The 20,718-nt window shown below is 48.2% G+C and overlaps 1 protein-coding gene across 8 annotated transcripts in view; it reads left to right on the top strand.

Annotated features, from left to right (window-relative positions):
• Positions 1-20,718, top strand: part of BICRAL (BICRA like chromatin remodeling complex associated protein) — a 2,181,199-nt gene that overhangs the window by 1,180,357 nt on the left and 980,124 nt on the right. For all 8 annotated transcript variants that reach the window (XM_069608491.1, XM_069608492.1, XM_069608494.1 and 5 more), the window contains one exon: positions 10,875-10,978. In XM_069608491.1, coding sequence (XP_069464592.1) covers positions 10,875-10,978 — 104 coding nt within the window. The remainder of the gene's footprint in view (positions 1-10,874; positions 10,979-20,718) is intronic.

Raw genomic sequence — 20,718 nt, 5'->3', positions numbered from 1 at the left:
AATAAAAGTGGAAAACCTATTCAGGTTGTGACTCATTGAGAACATTATCACTTCACTCGGGGCCCATCTCTGTCTCTCAGGCACAGTCTTTCAGTCTCTGTTTCCATCAAAGTCTCTCATTCAATATATCCATAACAGGCGGAGTCCTTGAGTTATTTAGAGTCCGTCAGTCTCTCTCCCTCCTTTATTCCTTCAACTATCTTTTCTTCTCCTCCCCCATATTTTCCTCATTCTCTTTCTTTCTTGTTTGCTCTTTTTTTTTCTCTCCCTTTCTCTGCCTCTCACCGGGAAGTGTGGTGCCGGTCTAGTGGGAAATTGTTCAAAGACAGTCAGGAAATGAATAAAGGCTGTGCGTAAAGTTTAAAATGTGATGTAATATACAAGAAGTCTGCTTGTTGTATTTCAACATTTTGCAACTTGTGGTTTTGCCTGGTTGACGGGTTTGAGGTATGCATAGAATTTAAGTGCTGTTATTAAGTGTAAAACTTGCAGGCAAGCATTGAGATGGTACTGCTCCAGTTGCCATGGAGATAAGGGTAAGTGTGACGAATCAAAGGAAGTCTACGCCTTTTGCCAAGTGGGAGCCACCCCCTTTGGGACTACGGAGGTGAGCGCACTAAACGTAACACCCACTAGGGTAACAGGGCAAGTGGAATCCCACTGTGGGTGGCCACCGCCTTACCTGCCTTTGAGGACAGGAGATCACCTAGAAGGGATATCAGTAAATCCTCCCTATTCTCAAGACGCCAATATTTCTGTTGGTTATATGGGACTTAATTTGTGTAATAACGTAAAGCTTCCTGTAGGGATTGTTGGTGTGGCTTCTGATCCTCGAAATTCACAGCCTTCACCTGGATTGAAGGAGCATTGGTCCAACCCACCACCTTTTTGGTAGAGATAAAGGACCAATGCACACTGGAGATGAAGAGGAGAGGAGCTCACAGAGCCAAAAGAGCAGAGAGGACCGCATCCTGGGAGGTATGTCCAGAAACACAGAGCGTGCGCAAGGTTTGGCGAGAAGGTATGAGGAGTGCTCAGAGCCCTGCCGGAACAGGCTGCCCCAGTGAACAATGCAGGGAAGCCACCAAAGGAAAAACTGAATACGGGCGCCCAGAGGCGCCAACTTTCAGGGTCCGACAGGAGCCTCTGAAACAAAAGTGCAAGTTCCGCCCGGGCCGCATCGCCAGAAGGAAACCGGTGCAGTGCAGCTGTTGGCGGTGAATTCCGGGAGTGTCCCGAGGAGCTCGGCTCACTGAGGAAAGGTGTGTGGTGTTTCCAGGAAGTAAGGCGTAGGGACGTCAACCAAACCCCAAGGCAGGGTAGAGAACTTAAAAGCCTAACGCGGGCTGAGAGAAGTCTAACCCCATAGTGCGATACAAACGCTGAAAGCCCAAGGCGGGCTAAGAGAGATCAAACTCCACGGCGGGGTAAGAAACCTTAAAATCGAGGCAGGCGGATAGAGACAAAACCCCAAGTCAGGGAGAGAATTGTGAAATTGGAAGGAAGGCTAGGTGTAACCAGAGAAACCCAAGACGGGGAGAAAGAATGCTGAACCCTAGACAGGTAAAAGAATTACCATAAGTGCCATTGTGTGTGACGCAATCACTGCTGTATTCCAACTTGGCGGGAGTGCACACACACCATTGATGGAATTACCGCTGGCGAAAATAACATAATTGCGGGAAAAGGAAGTACTGCTGTTGCCATCTTTAAAAACAATCCATTGAAAATCAATCTGTAGGTTTGCCATCCATCCCCAGAGGCAAGCAAAATCATGTCTGCAAGGAAGGCCAAGCCCAAGGTTACTGATATGCAGGTGCGAAAATCCAAATTTAGCAATCAGGAGCTGCCAGTCCTAGCAGAGCAGGTGGTGGCCTATTCTGAAGAACTTTGTGGGTCAAAACAACGGAAGGCCAACCAGCAGTGCAAGAATGCCATCTGGGCAGACATTTGTGACAAGGTTCTGGCTGAAGGCCATGTCCCACGTGATGACGCAGATGACATTAAGAAGAGGTGGAACAACCTCAAGTCCTGAGTCCGCAGCCTAATTTCCAACCACCGCAGGGAGACAGCTACCACTGGCCGAGAACAGTAGACCCTCTACAGCTGACCCCATGGGAGGAGATGGTTAGCAGCATCCTCCACATAGTAGGCCTGGAGGGTGTGGGTTCGGCTAAGGTCGGAGCCAGCAGCCAGAAAGAACCTGGTGAGTATAGGAGTGAATGATGGGCCCTTTGCAAAACAACCCTAATAGCATGTAGACATGCACAAACTGCCATGCATCCAGGCGACAGTAACCCTGATGTGGCATGACCCATCCATGTGACACTGCAGCCCATTACATCATGAGTCATTGAAGCTGTGATCCCTCTTGCATTCCAACCAATAAGGATGACGAGGGCATGACGTATGCAACAACCGCCATCGAATTGCAAGTAACAAGGACTTACACACATCTGCATTACAGATCACAACCAACCCTTGCCCGCACCCGGGTAACCCATGCACAGACACCACATCAAGCATAGTACCAAACATGTAGCGCATGTCAGGCAAAGAACACCACTGGATGCGTGTCTCAAGCCAACAACCACTGCTACTGACCAGTAGGTGCAAGGCCTCGATGGAGACAGTGTCCAACCTTATGTCGTCATGACTCCACTACAACTAGCAGGGCACCCATCAACTCACAATACTACAGGATATGCAAGCAACATCTGTCGTGGCCTACATGCACACACGTGATCTGGTATGTCAGTGATGCACATGACTGCACGGTCCACGCAAGACACAAACCCCACAGTGATCAAATGCACGCACATCAATGCTGTAAACTGCCATACTGTCAGTCACATGATGTATGCCCACCTGGAAGCCTAGCACCCTGTGACCCCATGGTACACACTACACATGAAAACACACCTAACACATTTCCATGACGGTATTGACGCACAACTTTATGCCTCCCAACAGGCACATAAGACACCCAGGAGCACTCCGAAGGTGCCAGTACCTCGGGCACACCGGCATAAGCAAGCGCTAGAAAGGCCACAGGCAATGCCTCGGCCTGGAGTGGGAGTGTCACCCAAAAATAAAATCCAAGGGGACAGTGCTGCCCACCTCCCTGGCCACTGGCACATCAGCCACAATTCAATCACCTACGCAGGTCCTTACGGAGGCTGCAGCTCCACGCATAGCAGCGGCACCCCCAACCAATGCTGGGGTCTCAGGAGTAGTACACATCGCACAGGTGCAATTTTGCCATTCACAGGCCATGTGCGACATGATCCAGGGGGTCTCCAGGCCACGTCCATTGACCGGCTATAACTGAGTACAGTACACACATATGCAAGTAACAGCCTCATCAGCCAGAGCGGGAGGGAGCTTGCAGAGCAAATCTTGGCCTCACATGAGACCATGGCCAATGGAATCAATCTCACCATGCAACACCTCCGGGACAGTGCGCTAGTCAGTTCTGTGTCATCCACCCCTACTGAGGGGTTGCTGGCCAGCACACCGCCCGTGGGCTTCCAGCGCCTCACGTCTCATGCTCCCCTGCCTGCGCAAAAAGGAGACCAAAGGAAGCGCTAGTGGTTCAGTACATGGGACAGGCACAGCGTGTGGGGTGGTTGATGGAGTTGGGGGATCAAGTTGTGGGGTGGGTAATGATGCTGGTGATCAGGATGTGGGGTGGATGATGGAGTTAGGGATCGGGTGTAGGGTGGGTGATGGAGTGTTAGGCAGAATCCTGTGCAGTGCCCTTAGGGACCACTACACACAATTAAGACTACAGGTGGCAATACAAGATTTACCTTTGGTACAAGCCTGTACTACTATGTCAGAGTGGTAGCAGTGGCGGAGCAGCCAGGCTTATCTCAAGAGTATATGAGCAGTAGCAGAGATTACACAAAGGGACCACAATTACTGTGACTCAAGCAAACACTGACTCAAGGTTTCAGGTAGAAAAATAGAAGTACATTTATTTTTAAACCATTTGTTATAAAAACAACACTTCTATTTAACTCAAACACAAACCACACATAAAATATACTACAACTAACCAATTCACTTTGTACAGTAAATCTCAAGGTAAGTACCCTGTGTTGGAATGGACCAGTGTTAGGAACAAAACACGTTACCGTGAATACGATTGCGATCACTTTTTGACAGTTTGGTCTACTAAATAAACGCGTATTCGTGACATGAAATGCTACTGGGGCAAAAACACACTTAGCACCTGAGATACCCAGAGGGAGTTGGAAGCAAAAATCACAGGCAATATTTTGGTTAGGCAGACAGAATCGAAAAACACTCAGAGACAGGAGAGAGTCAAAGGGCCGGAGCCAGGGTTAAGTGACACCGGAGTCCTGTTGCCGAAGATCACACAGTCAGACAGTTCGTGATTCAACGTAGCCAAGAGTACTTCGATATTGTCAATGTTCGGCAGCAAAAGTTATAAGAAGACGGGAAGACAAGGGCAAGCCTTGAAGATGAGGAAAAGGGGTTCACCCAGTTTCCTCAAGCAGAACACAGTACCTTATTCCAATGGTGCAGCTGGTGCCCTGGCAGTTGTTCCTGTTGGTTTCCCACAGACCCATGGTTCCTGGAGCTTCGTTGTGAAGGAGGACGTCTGAAGGGGGTCTGCACCACACAGGGATGAGGCCGGCAGCAGCGACAAGGAGTAAAAGGTGCGCTCCTTAAAACCAGGCGAGGCTCTTCAGATGGCTATCCGGACCACTACAGCAGTGTGCAGCGATTTAGACCAAGGAAGAGGATCCTCTAGCTGTGGAAGATGAGCTGGTTATCCCCACCAGGCTCAAGGGAAGAAGACTCCGGACCGGATCTTCTCTAGTCGTTGAAGGGTAGATAGCTCAGGACTGCAGCAGGGCTTCACCGGGACGGGGTAGTTGCAGCAGTTGTTGTTCTCTACGCTTCTCTTCGGGTCCTTGTAGTTCCAGTGGTGACTCTGACTTCTAGCCCAAGAGACCTGCCTTTTATGTGCAAAACCCCCATTCACAGAGCCTGGCTGTCAATCACCCAGCAGGGGGGTTGTCCAGCCTGGACAACCACCTCAGCCAATCATGGCAAAGTGCGTCTTGGGTTTCCTAGGATACCCTGTGCAGGGGGTGACTACACACCTCCCTCACATTCAGCCCACCTAGACACCCAGGTGCCTGGTGGAGGTCTTCTGAGCAGAAGCCCGCTAAAAGACGGTGAACAGAGAAGGCGAACCTAGTTTGCCGCGCAAAGTAAAACACAAGAAGGCAAATGGCGAATAAACCCAACCGGAGCCAAGAGAAAGACAATTTGGTCAAGCGGGTTTATGTTCAAGGCTAACATAATAGCCAAGAACAATACCACATTTATCTAATATAATCGCGGTAGAAAAGTTAGGGTAGATACCACTGCCACCAGCCAAGTCTAAGAGCCTCATTACAACCTTGGTGCTAAGTGCACCAACTTTACCACCATGGTGTAAACTCTGTTTACTCCATGGTGGATGGCGGATTTACCGCCCCATTCCAAGGTGAGTGGGGCGGTAAATCCCCATTTCCCATTTTCCCTTCCCCATTCCCATTTTTGCCCCATAGGGCATAATGGGAGTGGGGAAGGCGCTAATTACGCCGCCGTAAATTACGGCGGCGTAATTAGCACCATGGCAGGTTAGCGCCATGGATTTTAACGCCTGCTAAAAGCAGGCGTTAAAATCAGAATCAGGCGTTAAGGGTTAACGGTGGCGTTAACCCTTAACGCCTGAGTTGTAATGAGGCCCTAAATGTTAAAAGAGCGAAACAATGCTCTAGGAGGTACAGATAAACAGGGTTATGAATTAACCCTTTCCAGTAGCCATGGAAGATGGGGTGTAATGGATCTCTGGTAGATTGACTAGGTAAAGTTAATGGTAACTTTACCCTTTTCTGGGGACAGTAGTGAGCCTCAGAAATGGAGTTGGGGGGGGGAATTCTCAAAGACAACCCTGTGTCACTGCACTGAAGGGGCTGTGTGCCACACAAAAGAAGGGGGCTACTGAAGTGGTGTCCCCCAGAGTCCACAATCACAAAAACAGAGAAATATACTTGCCAAAACACAGGTAAGAGTGGGGGAAAAGCTCACACTCTTACCAAGTGGAAAAAAATAAACTCCAGAAGTCCAGCAAAGCTGCTGGGGGGCTCACTAGGTGAGGGAAATTAGCCATAAATGAGAATTCTCCCTAACATGGAGTTAGAGATGAGGGTTTGTTGATTTGAACATAAATCACTGTTGGGTCTAGACAATTGGTACAGTGTTTATTCTATGGTGCTGATACATGTGCATTCAGTGAATCATCATTGATGTCAAAGGTGCATTTAAGCTAAGTTAAAAAGAATTGTCCATGAGGTCCTGTGGACCATTCGTCCTTCCCTCATCTCCCCACATATGTCCTGAGGTCCCCTGTAGTCACCTGCAACGTCTTCCTCATCAGTGCCAGGGGGGAAGATCCTCATCTGGGGGCATTTGTTTGTTCCTTGTATGTACATGTTGAGCAGCATTGTGCATATGACTACGATTTTACCCACTTTGTAAGGGCTGTACATGAGTGCCCCACCTATGTGGTGGAGGTACCTGAATCTAGCCTTCAGCAGTCTGAAGGTACGCTCAATGCGTGCCCTTGTCCTCCTGTCGGCCTCATTATAGGCAGCATCCTGTGGTGTACCAGGGTTCCTTAGAGGTATCATCAGCCATGGTAACTGCAGATAACCTGAGTCACCTACCAGAAATGAATGTATAGTGTTAGACATGGCCATTTGTCTGTCAAAGTACATGCATATGGGCCTGTTGTGTCTTTGGCCTATGTTCGTTCATCTGTGCATGTGGATGATTCCATTTGCATCAATTTTGGTGGAGGGACCTTGGTCTACAGAGTGCACTTTCAGTCATTCTCAGTGTATGCAACATCATTCATCATGTTTTTGTCAGCCCCATGACCATGCATTAGCAGGGAATGGCTTAAACAGGCGCCTTGCTTGGTGTCACTGATTGTGTTCTGCTACCTTGCATGCCAGGCCGTCCTGTGGAGTCACCTGAGGTCAGTATGTGTACTGGGTACGTCATGTGACAAGAGAAGGATAGGTTACCCAGATTACTAAATTGAAAGAGACCCTTTTGAAGTGGGATCAAAACCAGAGTCACAAGTGCAGCTGTACACTTGGACGGATTCAATCACCTGATTGCATTTAAAAAGGATTATTTTTTGTCACAACGCTTTGAAAAAGTGTTTAGTGCAAAAGAGTAGACATACACATGGAAAATATTCTTTTTTTAATGAACACTAGTTGCTCAACAAAGCAGACAGACATAAATACATGAGTTGGATGCAGTAACGGATGCCAACTGTTTACACTGTTATAGGGTGATATTGTTTATACAGTTGGTCATTAGGTTTTGTTAGTGGCTCTTTAATTATTTTCACAAGTCTCTGGCTTGTGTTTTTTTTTACAATTGTCATATGGTGTATAGTTATGGTGTTGGTTCACCAGTGTTGGGAGTGCGCAGGGAAGTGTTTCATTGATTCTACCCTCCGGCAGCTCGACATGTGAAATATTTTATGATCTTATCTCCAAAATTCCTCTTGTGTTTGCCAATACATAAGTATTTATGTCTGTCTGCTCTGTTGAACAACTAGTGTTCAGTAAAAGAAATACATTTTCCATGTGTATGTCCATATTTGTCTAATCATTTGCACTAAACACTTTTTCAAAATGTTGCAACAAAATCAATTCCTTATTAAATGCAATCAAGTGATTGGATCTGTCCAAGTGTACAGCTACCCCTGTTTTGTTCATGTGTTACTGGGGTAAGTCAGTCATGGCTCATTGCCTATTCATTGCTTTCTTGCTGATACATTATGGGACTTGTAGCTTGCTCACATTACTTCTCATCCCATTCTTCATGTGTGTCATGGTGCTCTGTCTTTGTCAGATTGACTACTACTACTTAACTACAAGCCAGGTAAGCTGTCCTCTGTGTGTGCGCCCATGTATGCTGGCAGAGTGCTGTTCATCAGTCTCATGACATTGTGTGTGGCATCTGATTGCGAAGTCGGCATCACATGCCATGTGGGCATTCATGGAATGTAACTGTTTCCTGTTCTGAATGTCACATGTGTGCAATCCACTGCCACTATGGTGTTGGGGAACTGGGCAATGGCGTAGAAACGTGACTTTGCTGCGTGCAGCTTCACCTGGGTGGTGGACATGGAGATGTGCTGATGGACATGCTTCATGAGCACAACCAGGACTTGTTCCAGCACCTTTGAGAAAGTTGGCTGGGACATCCCATGCAGCGTCCCAACAGTGTGTTGGAATCTGCCTGTGGCACAGAAGTGAGTATAGGACGGACACAAGTTTTACCAGAGTTGGGGAGGGGATGGCAGTTCTGATTGCAGTGGCGCTCTGGAGATCAGCCTCAATCAGGGTGAGCAGGTCTGTGATGGTGGGACGTCCAAGGGAATGGGTGGACATGTCAATGGGTACCCTCTGCAGCACACATCTCCTCTGCCTTTGTGGTGCCTATCTCATTCCCTGATGGGTTCTTGCATGCTGCTATAGCTGGATGAAGAGTATCAGGTTTTGGATCCCATAATCGACGTCTGCTTGTGGGTGCATGTTGGTTGGATGTGTGTTTGGGGATGGTGTGGGGCTTTTTTACTCCTCCCGAGTGGATTGGGTGCACCTGTGACAAACTGCACTGTGTTTTTGGCTGAATTACCACCAATTTTTTGTGGTAATTCAGCTCTTTCAGCCTCATTACGAGTCAGGTGTGAATGCAGAGGTAAATCCTCCAAAAAATAGCCCTGAGGAATTACTGTTACCGCCACTTGGTCAGGTGGAATTTCCGCCGTATTACAAATGGTGGGGGGTGGTGTAATTCCCCATTTATTTTGGGTCCATTGGACCGAATGGGACTTTTTTTGAGGAATTACTGCGGCAGTAATTCCACCAATTCTGCTGATTTTTGGGCGTTGAGTGGGAAGATTTAACTCCAGGGTTTTTCTGGAGGTAAATCCTCCACTCAAAACCAAAACTCATAATTTGGCTTAGTGGTAAACTGGCGGTAACTCAGTTACTGACAATTTTACCACTTACCGCCTAACTCGTAATGAGGCCGTTTTTCAACCTGTGATACAGTGGAAATACCATTTGTGGTTCTGGCGGTAATTCCACTGGTGGAATTAGCCCTGGTGCTAATTCTGCCAGATCTCGGCAGTAATTCCACAAGAGCTCGGCAGTAATTCCGTCAGAGCTCAGCAGTAACTATGCCGGCGGTAATTCCGTCAGTGGAATTAGTGACACATCCTTAATTCGGCATTGTGGTAGAAGTGGCAGTAATTCCGTTACGGCCACTTTTACCACTTACCGCCAAACTTGTAATGAGCCCCATTGAGTATCTGAACATAAACTGTGCAGCATGACAGTAGCCCTATTAAACAAGTCCCACGAAGAAGGGGAGAGGAGGCAGAAGCCATCCACTATTCAGTTAGGAGGGACCAAGTGTATTTGTCCTGAGTTTGTTTTGTTTATTTGATAGTGGTAGGGTAAGAATGTAGGTCCAGCATAGGTTTTGGCCAGAGAAACCTTTTTCTTTATACCTTATTGTTATGGAATAGGATTCAGTTGTGAGAGTTAGGGACAGTATAGGTCTTCTTCTCTGATCTTTAATTAAAGTAAGGTCTTAACACAATGGCCCTCATTACGAGGTTGGAGGTAGCCTTGCCGGTTTTACTGGCAAGGCTACCTCCAAACTCGCATCCGGGTCTGGCACCCGCAAATGGGTAATTACTGGGCTATTCCAGCTCAGCCGGACCCGGTAATCGGCCTTTCGCGGGTGCTGGGCCCGGTACATCCCCATTCCCATTTGAGCCCCATAGGGTTGAATGGGAATAGGGAGGGTGATAGCACCGGTACCGTTAACAACGGTACCGGTGATACCATCATGTTCTGCTCACGGGTGCCGGTACGTCCACCAGGTCAGACCTGGTGGCTGTAAGGGTACCCTCGAGCAGAACTCCTAGTATGGCAGTACAATAGCAACGGTGCCGGTAGCGATACCGGCGCTGTTGTTGCCTTACCGCTATACTTGTAAGGAGGCCCAATGCCTCCTTGTCCGTCTCCTAATTCTGACCTAGCACATAAGGCTCAAATGCTGCTCAGATTTTTCTCATACAGAAATGGGCATATGTCCTTAACGCCATCAGATCTTCCTTAAATCAGTTAAAACGCGAATGTTTTCATGAATATTGATGCCCTTTTAAATTAGCATGACCAGTAAAGTGGTGCTAGCACTTGGTACAGTACAGCCTTCTCGACTTATGTGAAACTGCAGTTTTCGAGCAGTATTTGCCCTCCCACACACAGTCTTGTATAACATCTACATCTGTATTGTAATTAAGAGTGGACAGTCCTACTTTATATGCCTCTAGTAAACTAATTGTTAGAAGTTACACTGTTCTGTTGAACAGCATGTACTCCCTCATTAATAGGGTATTGAAGGTCTTCTATTTTTACATTATTGATGATGAATTGTCAGATGGTACAGAGATTAAACATATTTTATGGCTTCTGTGGGAGTCCGAGCAAACAGCATAAAATGTTACAAGTGGTTAATTATCCAACAGAGGCAACCAGCTATCATATTAATAGTCATGCAATGTCTGGCCTTGCAGTTTGCATGTTCCTTGAGATAGGCTAGTCCTTTATTGAGCCACCAGAAATTCATACCAATTAATGTAGAATGCAATAAACAACCACAAATGACAAAACTGATGATAATGAGTGTTATAAATGCTTTCCATGAAGTTCATAATATAAAGTAATCCGTTGATGTTTCTTTTGCAGCTGTGCATGGATCTGGATGTAAGATGTTACATCATCGCCCTGGAACAGCACTTCTACAGCATGAAAGGTCTTGTATATCATCGCATCTTCAACCAAACACACAAGTAGGTTTGTTTGAAAGTTTAAAAACAATTACATTTTAAGGAATAGTCATTTACCTATATTGTATGCTAATTATCTGTACATATCTAAATTGATTGTATCCAGTGTTGATGGGTCCCACAGTGGTGGGGAGGGGACAGAAAGGGTGTTTGTCAGGCAAGGGGGTTAGACCATCTGATTGATTTGGATTCCAAGTATTCCTTATTTGTTGACAGCTTTTAATACATCATACTGAGAAATATAATAGCATCTATGTGCATGTAGAGACAGACATGTGTTTTTGAGAGTGAAAGCCCTGCTGTCTTCAGTCACTTCATATACCCAAATAAATGCCTGACGAGCTCTACATGTTGAAAAAACATAACAGGTATTTAAAATGGAAATTAAAATACAACTATTACCTTGCCATGAACCATGTGGTGATAATGCTCAGAAATATTCTATTTGAAGTAAGCATGCTTTTCATAGATAGCTTTAAACACAATCCCATGTATTAATACGATTGTAAATGACGAAAGAATATGATTCAATTAATGTGATTGCCAATTTTACATATGTACTCATTTCCAGTCTGCCTAATATTTACCATCATTGCTAGCTGTTACTTAAGCAATAAACCCTGATGTGGGCGGGCATTACCAGTCAGGTTATGGGTCGAGTTACAGACCTATGTATAGCGAAGGTCTTAATGTGAACCCTGGGCCTTTACCTGACCAGTAATGTCATCCCACAGAGGGTGTTATTGCTATTGAATCAATGGCATGGTTTCCAGGGTGCCCACCATGGATATAGGGAGAAGGGACTACCTATAGACTCTTCTCCCTTTCCGGTGCAGCCATTTCGGTTATTATTCTGTTTTCAAATGTCTTACTCGCTTTCTTCTGCCACCTTCTTCTGAGGTTTTCCAGCCTCTTCTCAGCTTCTCCTACTACATCCTTCTCTCTGTCTATCTCTCCACCGCCTTCCCCCCTCCAAATTCCAACCTCCTTTTTCTCTTCAACCTCACCCTCCTCTCCAGGCTCCACCTTTTCTCCAACTCGCTCTAAACTCTTGTCAGCAGATCCTTCTCCTTGGGTGGGACTTCCTTTGATGATCTTCACATGCGAGCATAAATGGGAGAGAGGTGGTTATTGGTTACTCTATTGGTTACTCTTAAGATGTTCATCTGGTTAGCATGAATCAGAAAGGGGGAGGCTATGATGCTGGAAATGCATTGGAGGGACAGGGCCTCCATGTCCTTGTCCTGTAGTCCTTTTATCACGTGTGTTCTGTGCTATTGTCTATACAGGAGTCCATGTGGGACTCCTGGCAGTGCCATTCTTCCTCTTTTTGGTTTGATGACCAGACCCTTGGCCCATGGCTGGGGGTACAAACCTGTACCCCTAGTGTATGTTTTTGGGCACCTCTGTGTGGCCCACAGAGCAGGGTATGGGCTGGTGGCAGCTCCATGCTGGATTTGACAGGTGCTCTGAGTATCCTCCATTTTGGGATACCCAGGCCCTGCCATTGGAATCAGTTGATTTCTGATAGGAGACAAGATGGCCACTGTGGCCTCTATTGTCTGTTACCTTGTTTTCCCAAAGTCCTGGCAAGCCCTGACTCTGTCCCTTCCCCTGACTGGCTGTTGGGTGGAAGTTCCATATATGGTATTGTGGGGAAGTCCAGGCCAGACTGGCTGGAGCCTTCCCAGTGACTGTATGTTGTGGGTACGCCCTTGGGGTGGTACCTGGGTGAATGGAGTGTGTGACCAATATGCAGTTCATGCTATGGGTGTCTGGTTTCTGGTATGTGACACCGACTGAGACAGCCCTGCCCGAAACTGGTATGAATGCAGTGTGGAGTGCTGAATGGCTGGGTACTTGTCCCAATGCACATTCCTTGTTGTGAGTGTCTGGAGGGAGGAAAATTGCCTGAATGCACTGTGAGCCTGATTGGCTGCCTGCATGCATGAATGCCCTCCTGGATGATTGGTTGCCTGAGTGTGACCCAGCAGAGTGAATGAGAGACCAAACAGTATATCTGGGGACCTCTCACTGATGGAAATTGTTCAGAAGCTGAAGTCGAAACTTGATGCTTACTCTGGAAGCCGAGCCAGTAGAAGAAGGTGAACCGCTGTTCCCTTTGACGCAATCTGAACGCTGCTGTGCCTTCAAGAAACTGATCCAAGGGGGGCGTGGTCAGCCGAGGACACCAGCAGATGTCTTGTCGGTAAGCTCCTAGCCCCTTCCCCACCTCGAGGCCCATATTCCGCCTTTAAATACGTCTGGCAGCCAGAAAGAAAAGTGGGATGGGTGTCGGAATCCCCCGGGAGTCGACTGTATAAGACTGCGGCGCTAAGGAACCCTCCCGACGGAGTTGTGAGTGAAAGTCTCTGCGCTACATGGACCCATGCCAAGATGGCGGCCAGGATGCGAGACAGAGCCAGAGCCGGCACCCGAAGAAGGAAGGAGCTGAGAAGCCAACGACATTACCCGACCCCAGGAGTGAAGATAGAACCCTGCGGTAAACAGACCGCCATTATCCACCTGCGGGGTGCCCGATGCTCTGAATTAACAGGCAAAGGCAACACTGACCACGCGGTGGAGCCCTTTGCCCCACATATGAGCGGGCTGGAGAGTGGAAGAGGGACATAGAGGCTCGCTGGAGGACCCTGGTACGGAGACGCTGGGGGCGGCAGGGAGGACATAAAACAAATAGCACAGCGGATGCATGGCGAGGCGTGAGGGCAAGTTTTGGAACATTAGCCGGGACACCCCAGATCCCCAGCACAGTCAAGGATGGCTAAACAGGTGACAAAACAGAAAGGTACATCGTCCGTAGATATCCAAGCCCTGATGCAAACTGCAGAAACTCAAACGCAACCAACAACAGGCGTTCGTTCAGCTGCACTCCCCTCCCCCAGAGGATCCACGAGTGTCGTAGGACCCACCTATTCAGAAATCGGACTTGCTGGCAATGTTACAAGAGTTAAAAAAAAGACATCAAAGACAGTGCTTCAGATCTAGCGAAGTCCATTGCGGACCTCAACAAAGGCATCATGGCTGTAGAGAGAAGGGTCGATTAGGTGGAGAACACGGTAGCAGAACAAGGGCAGGAACAAGATGAACTGACCAGGAGGATACAGGCGTTAGAACAACAAATGGAGTGCATCCAAAACAAACAAGAGGACTCCGAAAATAGGTCCACGCGAAATAATATACAAATCCGGGGGATCCCGAAGTCTGTGGCGGACACCGGCCTGCAACAATATGCGGTGGACCTGTTCAAGCTAATTCTGGGCCTGGCGGACGAGAGGGATATTGTCCTAGACCGGACACAGAGTCTACTCCACATTCCAACTCAACATGAACTTGACCCTGGATGTGCTGACTCAGATACACTTATTCCAACTGAAGGAAGTTATTATGTGGGCTGCCCGAAAAAAGAGAACCCATATGTTTCCGTTCAACACCAATCCAGCTTTACCAGGATGTGGCCCAAGCCACACTTATGAAGCCGAAGCGCATGACGGTAGTTACAGACTGGCTGAGATCAAGGAAGGTGTGCTACCGATGGGCATTCCCGGTTTGAGTGGAAGGGGCAACGCTACACAATCTCAAAAGAAGAGGACATGGATGACCTCATGAGGGAGGATGGAGTTGCCGGAAGCAATGACGGGGAACAAATCCCACCTGGAAACATGGAAGAGGACGACAGACCTGAGATGGGGCAATGGAAGTCGGCACGGCCCCGCACGAGAGGTCGTAACAAATAAACCAAAACAGCAGATCTCATAGGAGTAGCAGATACATGAGGAGCGAACTGGTGACTATGAATCAATCGCTGGGATTGCTAGGGTCTGAGAGTAAGAGGGTGCTCTGCGGGAAAGGGAGGGGCTGAGTGCCATTTTGGTAGAACTTCCTAAGGGTGGTAGTTGCCAGTACAGGGAGTGAAAGGCAATTTCTCACATAAGGCAAGGGGGAGGCGGTTGGGCGGGTTAGGCTGGGAAGGGGACTCGGACCCCAAGTTCCCGGGGGTAATATAAACCCGGTGACTCACCTTGGTATCAACATGGTGAATGTTATTGTTGAAATTTACAGGGTTGTTACAAGTTGGGGAGTTGGGGGGGGACAAAGGAACATGGTATGTCAGTTGATAACTGGTGCTCTGCAGGCGGATTAATTAAGGGGGCAGATGGGCTCTACAGTGGGGTGAAGGGCATACAACCAATCCCCAATGATGGCTGATTTGACATTTGGTATGCTAAATGTCCAGGGGCTGAACTCCAGTAAAAAGGAAATCAATTATGAGAAGATTCGCCGAATCCTAAGGCCTCAGTGGTGTGGCTGCAGGAAACACATTTGCTTCCTGCGGACGCGCACAGGTTACAACATAGAGCCTTTCCCACACAATACTTAGCCTCAAGTGGAACAAAAAAAAAGGGAGTGGACATATTGTTCACTAAAGGAGTACGAGAAGCAATTCATAAAAAGGGACCCATAGGGCTAATACCTGGTACTGGGAGGGATACTGATGGGCCAACAGGTCACACTAGTGGCGATTTATGCTCCCAAATGAAAAACAAGACCGGTTTCTTCTAGGGCTGATGTAAAAAATCCCAATGACAACATACACAGACAGGCCCTAGCCCTATTCATCAGGCAATTACATTTAATAGTATAACATGGCAGTTTTTCCACCCACTGGACAAAGTTTACACCCATTATTCAGCCGCATGTAAGGGCTTCTTGCGCATTGACATGGTGCTTATCTCAGACACCCTGGTCCCACAAATCACAAGGTTGGAAATAGGGGTACGATGCTTTTCGGATCATGCACCGGTCTCCCTGAAGGTGGAACCGACAGCTCTGCTCCTGAAATAATCCTAAAAGACCAGGCCCTTAGGTTGGATATAGAATTGCTCCTAAGAAATTATTTTAAAGAAAACATCACATGGGGTCGACTGGGGAATAATCTGGGACGCTAGCAAACAGTGGTACGTGGGGAGTTCATCGCTCACATGGTGAACATTTAAAAAGAAAGGAGAAGGTGAGGCGGGAACTGGAAGCCGAACTGGCGATTCCTGAAGCACACTATAGATATAAAAGGTTGCAGAAGGCTTGGTGGGTACTGAAAAAAGCTAGGGCTGCACTAGAGACACACCTCGCAGACGAATCTGCACAACTTTTCCTACAAACTAGAAAAACTTACTACATAAAAGGGGATGAAGCTAACTGATTCCTGGCGGCCAAACTAAGTAAGCAGAAAGTCCGTAATCATATCAATCGGCTCAAACACCTGGGAGGGGAACTGATGAGGGGGGGGGAAGAGATAGCCAAAATCATGCACTCATTCTACACAAACAATCTAAAGGAGAGAGTAGAGTTTCTGGGACAAGTGGTATTGCCACGAATTACAGAAACGGACAGACAGATGTTGGAAGCATCGATATCCGAATAGGAGGTAGGCGAGGTTATAAACGCTTTGAAGGGGCTCAAATCCCCAGGCCCGGTGGACTATGTAACGCATATTACAAGACATTCAAGACCCTCCTCGTAGGCCCCTTAATGAAACTCATGAACCACATAGGGACACAGGGCAGACTTCTGGGGACATGGGCCCAGCTACCACAGTACTCCTGTTAAAACCGGACAGAGACCCATCCGACTGTGCAAGTTACCGCCCTATCTCCTTATTAAATGGGGACGCAAAGATCTACTCCACGATCCTGGCCCAAAGGCTTGCAAACATCCTCTAGAAAATTGTCAATCCGGACCAGGCTGGTTTGGTGAAGGGGCGCCACACATACGACAATATCCGCAGAGCCATAGACACAATTGAATGGGGACGGAGGACAGGACAGCAATTTTCTGTGCTGGCGCTGGATGCTGTTAGAGCCTTCAACAGCCTACACTGGGGCTTTTTACAACTGACTCTTGAAAAATGTGGATGCAGGCCAACTTTCATCCGCATGATCTTAGCGAATTATGGGAAACCAACCATGATTAATTAATCAACTCTGATGATTAATGGACAACTCACTGATAGTATCCCGATCCGCAAATAAACGAGGCTAGGGTGCCCATTGTCACTGCTGATCTTCGCCATGGCCATGGAGCCCCTGGCACAGATGGCGCATGATGAACAAGGAATTCAAGGGGTGAAGGCAGGTGACAGTGGCACCCAGAAAATAGCCCTACACGCAGACGACGTGTTGCTGTTCCTGAAAGACACAGCTCGCTTGCTCGCTCCCCAAGGCTATAAGATGTTAGATAGATTTGTCAGGGTCTCTGGATTCCATATTAATTACCCCACATCCAAGGCACTTAACGTCACTGAAGACCCAGGGCAAACGTTAGAATGGGGGAGACGCTTTCCACTCAAATGGAAACAAAGATCCATTAAATACCTGGGAATACACATAGCATCCACGTATGGGAGGCTTTACTGGGCAAATATTCCAGAACTATTGAAGTCTCTGATAGAGGATCTTAAAAGATGGGACATGCAGGAGCTATCCTGGTTTGCGCACATATCGGCAGTCAAGATGTCCTTCCTCCCCAGGTTCTTATATGAGGTGGGAGCGCTCCCAATACGATTCCCTGGTCCAGCAATTAAAAAATCTACAAAGAAAACATATGACTTTTATCTGGAAAGGGAAAAAGCCCAGGGTTCCTAGGAAGGTCCTGTGCCCGTTACAGGCACTCGGGGGGTTAGGGGTAGTAGAATTCAGCAGATATCTAGGGGCAGCACAAGTGGCGCCAATGCGGCAATGGGCTCCCCGGGAAAGCCAGAACCGATGGGCAACCCTAGAAAAAGAAGCAACTACGATCCCCCTAGAAAGTCTGGGATCCCTAGCAGCACAGCACAGGGGAGGTGGAGGAGTATTGTTGGAAACGACGAAAGCCAATCTATGGTACAGGGATAAAGCTCTATGGGGAAAGGGGATAAAATAGGAGGGGGCCCACTCACGCCGGTGGCCCACAACCCGGACTTCACACCAGGCATGCAACCCAACTTCTGGACACATTGGGGTCAAGGCCAACTCTGACACTTGGAGATTGTTACACTGAGGGGACACCTGTGACATTCAGAGAGTGTAGAGATAAGTTTCAAATTCCTGAAACCGAGCACTTTCCGCTACACTCAAGTTAGACATTGGATCACGAACACAAAAGTAACGGAGGGTGTATCTCGGGACCCAAGAGGTCTGGAACTCACTGACTCAAGACTATACCGACTGTTGGGTGGGGCGGACCCAGAGGAAACCTTATCATACATGCAGAAATGGGAATTAGACGTAGGTAAACCAATACCGGGGGAGACATGGGACCAGATATGGCACTGGTCCACAAAAAGTTCCAAATGCGTTTCAGTCAAAGAGGCAGCATATAAAATCTGTCTGAGGTGGTATATGACGCCACAACGAATGCACCACATCAACCCAAGCTATCTCTCATTATGTTGGAGGGGCTGTGGGCAAGTTGGGGATCTGATCCATATGTGGTGGGCCTGCCCAGTGGGGAAGACGTTTTGGAAGGAAATCTTGAGTCATATTAAAGAAGTGGTGGGGGTTCAACTGCCTGTTACGCTCACCTGGCTCCCACAGAGGCGTCGATCGGAACTTGAAAGCTGCGGTCTCCACCAATGGGGCCGAGATGACGGACTGGGCTGGCCCACCTAGCTGTCATGATGCCTACCTCTAAGGAGCCAGGCCGGGCCCAGCAACCGCAGAGGCAGACATCATTTTCCCCAGGGAAGTCTCAGTCGGGGCCCTTTGGACTCAGTCCCAAAGCGGACCCCAGTCCTGGCGCCTTAGGCGCCAGGCTCATAGAAGAGGATATGTGTTTAAGTACTTGGGTGCACACTTACCTGATGCAGACCTTGCTGCTTCATCCAGGCCCTCTTGAGGCCTCAATGGGACTACTTAACCTGTAGGACTACTTCACCACCCGGGTGTGGTCGGGGAAGGATACATACCTGATTGGTGGAAGGATACATACCAGGAACTTCTTCCAAGGCTATTTAAACCCCACCCGAACAGCCACACATGCTTCGCGTTGTTCTGCACCTAGCAGCTGTACGCTCACCGTGTCAGCTCCTGCATCCTGACTTCAGCCACGCCTGCCAGCACCCTGGAACACCTGCAAGGGGAGAAAGGAAGAGAATAGGAGAAGAAAAGCCCTTACTTGCTAAATCTGCATCCCAGAGTCATTTCTCCAACGGCCCTGAAAAGGAAGACATCATTTTAAAGGCATTTCGTTTCGATCGCTGCAGCGCTGCATTTTACTCACCTTTGCAAGGCGCTTCCATCTTCAGCAGCGATCTTCCGGATTCAGCTACGCCCCGGCGCCTAGAGGAAAAAAGACAAGAACAAAGGTGAGAGGGAGAAAAGGAATAAGGAAAGCTCAGTTTCCTTTTAAGTCTTACCTGTTGGATTATTCCCACTGCAATTCGGGTCCTGCCGCTTCCTGGCATCTCCGGACCCCGGCCCCTACGGGGAAAAAAGACAAAGACATTGAATGAGCGAATGCAAAGACATTACCTGAGCGCTCATCCAGAACTGTTTCACTTCGGGTCGGCGCCATATCTCCGGCACTCCGAACCCCGGCCCCTAAGGGGAAAAAGACATAAGCATTAGCGCTTGCTGCAATTAGACAACGAACATTATTATTAAGCTTGAACTTTTGAACAGAACTTTTACAGCGCCTTACCTGAACAGTCAAGCTTACCTGAACTCCCATCAATCCTCAATCCAGTGAAGTAACTGGGTTTCAACGCGCCCCTGCATCAGAAGCAGGATGGAGAGCTCATCCTTCCAAACCCTAAGGTGAGGCTTCACGGGGAATCGGGGAGGAGGTATCGTGGAGGGTTGGAAGGGAGTGGGAGGCTTGAGCATTGTTCCACAGTTGGTAATACTCCCTTTTCACGCACATGAGGGTATCCAACGAGCCAGGGAAGCCAGAATAGAGGGGCCCTTCCTGTCCATCTTCAGAGTTCTGCGCCTTCGACGCCGCGCCTCCGTGGGAACCAGGTGAGCGTTACAGAACGCGAAGCCTCACCACAATTTCCCACCTGGGCGCTATGGAGACTTCCGAGACAGATCAGCTGGCCCATCTTTTAGGGGAATTACGGGCAGAAGTGCACTCAGCCCGCCAGGAGACTAATGCTCTCAGAAGGGAACTAATCCTATCCAAGGAAAGAACTGATGATCTGGCCAAAAGGTTATTGCAGTGCCAGGCAGAGCACACTCCTTTACCTGTTTCCGGAGATATTTCTACAACAATGGGTTCGAATAACCCGGTACAAATCAATCTACCTGGACACATGCCTTTGGCCCCGCCGGAACGTTTTGAGGGGGATCCCAAGAAATATGCCGTTTTTATGAACCAATGCCGTTTACACTTTTTATGCAGGCCCGGGGCCTTCCCCAACGACCAGACCAAAGTAGCCTTTGTACTATCTTACCTCAGTGGCTGTGCTGCCGATTGGTCTATTCCATTGGTAAATCAGGATGATCCCATTCTCCGGGATTTCCAGGGCTTCCAGGCCAGCATGGAAAGATTGTTCGCTCGACACTCGCAGGGACAGGCCCTTGACAACGAACTGCTATCCTTACGACAAGGTAATCAGGATCTTTTGTCCTATATCGCCACCTTTAATAGACTAGTTGTGGAAACCGGATGGCCTGAAAATAAAAGGATCACATTGTTTCATCGAGGCCTGCGCGGAGAGCTCAAAGATGTTATAGCTCAGATAGTAG

This window comes from Ambystoma mexicanum, chromosome 4q (assembly GCF_040938575.1).
Source record: "Ambystoma mexicanum isolate Mex_15411 chromosome 4q, UKY_AmexF1_1, whole genome shotgun sequence".
NCBI classification, from domain to species: domain Eukaryota; kingdom Metazoa; phylum Chordata; class Amphibia; order Caudata; family Ambystomatidae; genus Ambystoma; species Ambystoma mexicanum.
The sequence above is the reverse complement of the archived record's forward strand: the minus strand, read 5'-3'. Positions and strand labels throughout refer to the sequence as shown.